This window comes from Rhinopithecus bieti, unplaced genomic scaffold (genome assembly GCF_001698545.2).
Source record: "Rhinopithecus bieti isolate Rb0 unplaced genomic scaffold, ASM169854v2 scaffold_17939, whole genome shotgun sequence".
Taxonomy (NCBI): Eukaryota; Metazoa; Chordata; class Mammalia; order Primates; family Cercopithecidae; genus Rhinopithecus; species Rhinopithecus bieti.
Genome location: NW_016809446.1, coordinates 299,562 through 307,201, shown reverse-complemented (window position 1 = coordinate 307,201; position 7,640 = coordinate 299,562). Strand labels below are relative to the sequence as shown.

Here is a 7,640-nt window from a genome sequence, read left to right as displayed (position 1 = left end):
GTGCATAAGCCAGGACGTTACAGGAGCGAGTCCTGCACCCAGGGCGCCGGCAGAGAACTCCCGAGGGACTTCTGGCTAGGGCTTCCCGCCCGGGTTCCCAGAGCGGCATGATTAGCATTCGCCCCGCCTCCATCGCCTCCCGGCCTGCGATTGGTCAGCGCTCCTTGGCTGCCCGCTCCGGGCGGGGCCAGAGGGCGCCGGGGGAAAGGCCGAGCCCGCGGGGCAGTGGGCGGGGACGCGAGGAGAGCGTGGCGAGGCGGCCCACCAACCGCGCCCGGGCCTGAGGGGGCGGGGCCGGGGCGGGGCCTCCCGGCGGGCATTAGAAGCAGGTGACCCGGGCGGGGCGGGAGAGGGCAGGCAGCCTGCGGCCGTGAGTCCTCTGTGGTAGCCGCCGCGCGCGGTTCCGTGCTCGCCGGAGGTGGGCTAAAGGGTGCGAGAGCGCGGGGGAGGAGCCGAGCAGGGCACGTCCCGAGAGCGTCGCCACCGCCCCCAGGAGTCCACTGGAGCGCGGAGCCCCCTGCAGGGGAGGAGGCGAGCGGCGGGCGGGACGCGGCGGCCGGCGCGCACCATGCAGTCCCGGCCGGGCCAGCGCCGGCTGCTCGCGGTGCTGTGAGGCGGCGGGGTCCCACGGCTCCCGCCTCCCGCCTTCCTTCCGCCCAGGTGCTGCCAGGCGCGCTCGCCCTCCGTCCGGCTCCCGGCCCCGGGGAGAACGCACGGCCTGCCCCTGCCCGGCTCCGTCTGGATCATGCGGGGGGCCCCCGAGGAGGAGAGGGCGAGTGACCGGCCTGCGCCGCCCCTGTTCTGGGGGCGCCCCCCTCTCTGAGTCGCCCCCACCTGCTGCCATGTGCCGCTGCCACGGGTACCCAGCCTGTCGCTAAACTTTCCCGGCGCCAGCCCGGCTCTGATTCGCGCTTCTCAGCGGAGTGACCCAGGGACGGAGGACCCAGGCTGGCTGAGGACTGTCTGCTTCTCTCGGCGGGATCCGTGGAGGTGAGAGTCTTCCGTCTCTCCCTGTTCTTCTCCCAGTTCCTGTGCCCTTTTCCGGGAGGCTGAGGGTTCTGGTCTCCGGGCACTGCCTGGAGGGCCCAGCTTGGAAAGAAAGGGTGGGGGAGTCAGTAGTTTGGTTCCAGGAGGCGGAGCGGGGAGGAAAGGAAAGGGGTTAACTTAGAGATTTGGGACCGCTCGCGGGGACCGAACCGTTGACGCTCCTCCAACAGGGAGTGGTTGCAATCTTTCTTCTCCACCTTCTTTTTTAAAGAGTCTTTTCCCTGGAATCCGAGCCCTAACCGTCTCTCCTCGTCCCCATCCGGCGAGAAGCGGAGCGCTGCCAGCGGAGGCAGCGCCTTCCCGAAGCAGTTTATCTTTGGACGAATTTTTTTTAAAGGAAAAAGCAACCAACAGGTTGCCAGCCCCGGTGCAACACACGAGACGCCGGAGGGAGAAGCCCCGGCCCGGATTCCTCTGCCTGTGTGGGTCCCTCGCGGGCTGCTGGAGGCGAGGGGAGGGAGGGGGCGATGGCTCGGCCTGACCCGTCCGCGCCGCCCTCGCTGCTGCTGCTGCTCCTGGCGCAGCTGGTGGGCCGGGCGGCCGCTGCGTCCAAGGCCCCGGTGTGCCAGGAAATCACGGTGCCCATGTGCCGCGGCATCGGCTACAACCTGACGCACATGCCCAACCAGTTCAACCACGACACGCAGGACGAGGCAGGCCTGGAGGTGCACCAGTTCTGGCCGCTGGTGGAGATCCAATGCTCGCCGGACCTGCGCTTCTTCCTATGCTCCATGTACACGCCCATCTGTCTGCCCGACTACCACAAGCCGCTGCCGCCCTGCCGCTCGGTGTGCGAGCGCGCCAAGGCCGGCTGCTCGCCGCTGATGCGCCAGTACGGCTTCGCCTGGCCGGAGCGCATGAGCTGCGACCGCCTCCCGGTGCTGGGCCGCGACGCCGAGGTCCTCTGCATGGATTACAACCGCAGCGAGGCCACCACGGCGCCCCCCAGGCCTTTCCCAGCCAAGCCCACCCTTCCAGGCCCGCCAGGGGCGCCGGCCTCTGGGGGCGAATGCCCCGCTGGGGGCCCGTCCGTGTGCAAGTGTCGCGAGCCCTTCGTGCCCATCCTGAAGGAGTCACACCCCCTCTACAACAAGGTGCGGACGGGCCAGGTGCCCAACTGCGCGGTACCCTGCTACCAGCCGTCCTTCAGTGCCGACGAGCGCACGTTCGCCACCTTCTGGATCGGCCTGTGGTCGGTCCTGTGCTTCATCTCCACATCCACCACGGTGGCCACCTTCCTCATCGACATGGAACGCTTCCGCTATCCTGAGCGCCCCATCATCTTCCTGTCAGCCTGCTACCTGTGCGTGTCGCTGGGCTTCCTAGTGCGCCTGGTCGTGGGCCATGCCAGCGTGGCCTGCAGCCGCGAGCACAACCACATACACTACGAGACCACGGGCCCTGCGCTGTGCACCATTGTCTTCCTCCTGGTCTACTTCTTCGGCATGGCCAGCTCCATCTGGTGGGTCATCCTGTCGCTCACCTGGTTCCTGGCCGCCGGCATGAAGTGGGGCAACGAGGCCATCGCGGGCTACGCGCAGTACTTCCACCTGGCTGCGTGGCTCATCCCCAGCGTCAAGTCCATCACGGCACTGGCGCTGAGCTCCGTGGACGGGGACCCGGTGGCCGGTATCTGCTACGTGGGCAACCAGAACCTGAACTCGCTGCGCGGCTTCGTGCTGGGCCCGCTGGTGCTCTACCTGCTGGTGGGCACGCTCTTCCTGCTGGCGGGCTTCGTGTCGCTCTTCCGCATCCGCAGCGTCATCAAGCAGGGCGGCACCAAGACGGACAAGCTGGAGAAGCTCATGATCCGCATCGGCATCTTCACGCTGCTCTACACGGTGCCCGCCAGCATCGTGGTGGCTTGCTACCTGTACGAGCAGCACTACCGCGAGAGCTGGGAGGCGGCGCTCACCTGCGCCTGCCCGGGCCCCGACGCCGGCCAGCCGCGCGCCAAGCCCGAGTACTGGGTGCTCATGCTCAAGTACTTCATGTGCCTGGTGGTGGGCATCACGTCGGGCGTCTGGATCTGGTCGGGCAAGACGGTGGAGTCGTGGCGGCGTTTCACCAGCCGCTGCTGTTGCCGCCCGCGGCGCGGCCACAAGAGCGGGGGCGCCATGGCCGCTGGGGACTACCCCGAGGCGAGCGCCGCTCTCACAGGCAGGACCGGGCCGCCAGGCCCCGCCGCCACCTACCACAAGCAGGTGTCCCTGTCGCACGTGTAGGAGGCTGCCGCCGAGGGACCCGGCCGAAGAGCTGAGGGGAGGGGGGCGTTTTGTTTGGTAGTTTTGCCAAGGTCACTTCCGTTTACCTTCATGGTGCTGTTGCCCCCTCCCGCGGCGACTTGGAGAGAGGGAAGAGGGGCGTTTTCGAGGAAGAACCTGTTCCAGGTCTTCTCCAAGAGGCCCAGCTCACGTGTATTCTATTTTGCGTTTCTTACTGCCTTCTTTATGGGAACCCTCTTTTTAATTTATATGTATTTTTCTTAATTTGTAACTTTGTTGCATTTTGGCAACAAAATTTACCTTTGCTTTGGGGACTTTACAATCCTAAGGTTGGCGTTGTAATGAAGTTCCACTTGGTTCAGGTTTCTTTGAACTGTGTGGTCTCAATTGGGAAAATATATTTCCTATATGTGTCTTTAAAAAAACAACGTGAACAGTGAACGTTTCGGTTGCTGTGACTGGGAAGTTGTTGGGTGTGCTTTTTCCTTCTACTGCTTAAAGTATCCATGATTATTTAAGGTGAGCTGCAGTTTATAGCCCCAGGTCATACCTAGGAGGGGAGCATAATGTGCTCAGGGCCTCTCCAAAGTGGCAAGGTTAGGGAGTGCTTAGCGATTTTGTGTTCATCCTTGGCTTTGTTTATAGAGGGAGGTTCAGTTTCTTCTCTGTAGTGCTTGTAATAATTCTCACTCCTAACAGCACCATCGTTGTGTCTTGAATAAGTTAGAGGTAGCATTATAGAGGATCTGGCATAAATATTTGCAATGGTGAGAACCTAAGCGATGGTGATTGGTGGAGCTTGAATTTTAGGCTGGTGAGATGGCAGCTTTGTGCCTGAGAGGTAGTGGGTGGTTCTTAGGCTTCAGTGATCGCTTTTTTTTTTTTTTTTTAAAGGAACTTGTGTTATAATTTTGGCAAAAGTATAAACCCACTCCCTCTGGACAGTACTTAGCGATAGTTGCTAACAGGGGCTCCTTTTTAAATGTAAGGACTAAAATGGATATACTTCCAATAATTAAAGTAAATTTCCAACACTTATTTGCTGCACCCCACCCCTCCCCTTTATCATGTTAAACAGCCTTTTGCTTTTCTTATTCCTCCTCTCCTGGAGAGCTGTGATTAGAAACCACACCCACCCTTGAATGAAGTGCTGGAACTGGGGGAGGGAGGCTGGCTACCTGTGAACAAACATTGGCCCAAATAAGGGAAAATAAGTGTCCCTGGACTTTGGACTAGTTTATAGCCAGATATTCCAAAAGCAGCAAGACGTTGCTCTCTGCCGTCTCTGAAAACAAAAGAGACCCACAACATGCTTGCACAACCTTTTAAAATATAGATCCATGTAGTGCTACCTCTATAGTTTTCTTCCTCTTCTGAGAAAGGCTGTATATTGATCACACACACACACACACACACACACACACTTTGCTATTAGAGAATTTGGTTTGCTTTACTAATCTGTTTATTCCTTCATTCATTATGAAAGCCTATATTGATGAACACACACACACACAGAGGTTTCTTTGCTATTAGAAAATTCTGTTTGCTTTCCTAATCTGTTTAAGCATTCATTCACGAAGAGTGTGGGGCCATTACTGGGGAAGGGAGTGACAGTGCCTCAGCCAGCAAAATACCAATGACCAGGATTGGGGACTAAATTTAGGAAGCTAAAATGACCAGAGCAATTAACATTTGAGAAAGTCCTGTCTAGGAAAACAACTGAAGTCTAGGCATTTGTAATTCACTTACACCAAAGCTGGAAAAGTAAAATGTAAGCCTAGGTCCATTTTTATTTCATGGATGTTAGACAAATGCATAGTTCCCAGAGGGAATTTCAACACTTCACTAGTGGGAAGAAACCTAGTATTAAAGTTTTAAGGACTCTCAAAAACTTCACATTTATCAGAATGCACTGCTCTTACCCAACTCATCCTCTGAATTAAAATTAAAATTTCAGTGGATTCTACAAAACCTCATACAGATAGCTACAGAACTTTGTGCCTATTTCATTCCTCTATTCTTCTAGGAAGAAGCCTCTTCCTAGAATCTTGAAATAGATCCCTTGACTGAGTGCCAATTCCTCTCCTGTTTTTCAAATGAGAGAACCTTTTCTGATCACCTTGACCTTTTCCCTCATTTCATATGTCTTCCCAGAAAGTACACAGACTGCTCTGCTGCCTTCAGTCATTGTGCCTAATTTGAGTTGTCCCTCCTTCTTTGTGGAGAAATCTAGAAATGATGCGCAGTGTATCCAAAAGTTGTGGGATGAAGTGGATGAAAGTGATTTAATTCATTTTTAGAATTTTTTTTTTTTTAGCAACATGCTGAACAACTAATTTACTTTAAAAATAAGCCAGTTAAAACAAAAGGATGCTAAGCTCAAGCGGGGCCAATATTAGTTGGGATCTTTGGGGTCTAATTCCAGACCAACTTTCAGAGGCACTTCTTTGTCTCTGTTCTCACCTCTGCTGTCCCTCTCTTCCCTCATCCCCTAAGAGAGACAAAGATAAAAGCCCACCTGCTTCCCTAAGTCTTACTGATATCAGCCACCCCAGGGGAGGGAAACTGGATCTACTGACGGCCACCCCCTGTTTCCATCCATAGACTTAACTTCCCCCAGTTTGCATTTGATTATGGAAACAAGTCATGCTCACGAAAACAATTGTAAAATAAAAGGTTATGGAGTAGTTAGTTCTGCAACTTCTTCACAGCCAGCTTTGTGAAGCTGGGGAGGACTTAGGGCCCATTGGAGTCTCTTATGTGTGCAGCTTCAGGGCTATCCCTTTCAGTTTGATTTTAAGCCGTACCTCACTTCATAGTTTAGCGGGTGAGGATTCGATTTAGGTAGGTTGTGTAAAGGAACTAATGGGACCTCTCAGTGAATCAGCTGACCCGATTTTAGGAAATCTTTTTAATTTCTATGATTTCCCTTCTTATATTTTGAAATGGTCAAATTGACTGGAAATAATTTTTCTTGGTGCCTTATTGGTTTATCCTTGCAAACCTTTGTCATATTTTCTCATGACCATTGCCAGTGACCAAGGCCCTTGTATGTGTTGTGTGTAATTGTGCGCATGTACAAGCTTAAATAACGTGCCGACAGCACTGTTTCAAAGTTGGTATTCATTAGGCTGTTTCCTCCTGGGCTGGAGCTGCACTAATCCTGACACTGGCTGCCAGGAGAAAACCTCATGGATCACACACCGAACCTTAATAACAGCATCCGTGACCTGCACTCTCCAGTACAGAATGGGAACCCCAGAGCTAGGAAATGTAGTTGTATATTTTAATGAACTGCTACCCCTGCCAAAGAAGCTTCTTTCACTTTTGTGCTCTACAGAAAGCCCAAGGGGGGTAGGAGGGACAAAGCTTTGAATAACTGCTTTCTAACACTAAATGTGGCCAACAGGACACAGCACATCACACATATAGGCAGGTGTGAGGGACAGTGGCTAAGAATTGCCTGCTCCCTCTGCATGCTCTTTCTTGTTTCCAAAGTCCAATCAAGTGATCCTGGGAAAGAAATCTGTCTGGATTGGGGAGGGTGGTTCTGAAAGAACTGCCAAGACATTAAAGAAGGGTGAAGAGTAGGCAGAATATAAGTAGCTAACCTGAGTCAAGACTCTCAAAAGCTAGCAGCCTGATGACAATAGGATTTATTTCAGCCAGGATAATGTCTGTCTGTGAGTACATCATTTTAAGACAATATGACTTCATGTTGTTACAAACTGTATAGTATGTATGTTTTGTGGGTTGTGTATATACATATATATATTACATATATATATGAGAGATTTGGTGACTTTTGATACGGGTTTGGTGCAGGTGAATTTATTACTGAGCCAAATGAGGCACATACCGAGTCAGTAGTTCAAGTCCAGGGCATTCAATACTTTTTATGATTTCCATATATGTGTAGTGCCTATCCCATGCAGTAGTCACTGTCATGTTAAATCCAGAAGTTACCCCAGAGCCAGTGATATTTTATTGGTAGACAATCAATTTGAATCCATACATTATTACTGGCAGATGATACATGATTACAGTTCTGAATCTGTAACACTTACAAAAGGAAACCCAGAGCAGCTTGATGAGTTTTTCTTTCTGCTTCGTTCCTGGGAGTCAGTACAAACGGCAGTTGTATGTGGTTATGTTAGTCTCAAGATACTTAATTTGTTGACCTTACTTCAGAAAACTTTTGTATGTATTATATTTGTGGGAAGGTAAAACAATGGTTTGAGATTTTTATCAAATATGAAGTTATTTATGAAAACAAAGAAATGTCTATTTTCTTTGTTCCCAATTAATGTAGATAAATTTTAAAATGCATTAAAGTAATGGTGAAGACAATAAAGAGATGCTGTAGAA

The 7,640-nt window shown here is 52.6% G+C and overlaps 1 protein-coding gene across 1 annotated transcript; it reads left to right on the top strand.

The window, feature by feature from the left end:
• The first annotated feature begins 359 nt into the window (after positions 1 to 359).
• On the top strand, positions 360 to 7,640 carry FZD5 (frizzled class receptor 5). The gene is made up of 2 exons (XM_017889413.1): positions 360 to 990; positions 1,259 to 7,640. Exon 2 carries the CDS (start codon positions 1,515 to 1,517, stop codon positions 3,270 to 3,272), a length of 1,758 nt encoding a protein of 585 aa, XP_017744902.1. The 5' UTR covers positions 360 to 990; positions 1,259 to 1,514; the 3' UTR covers positions 3,273 to 7,640.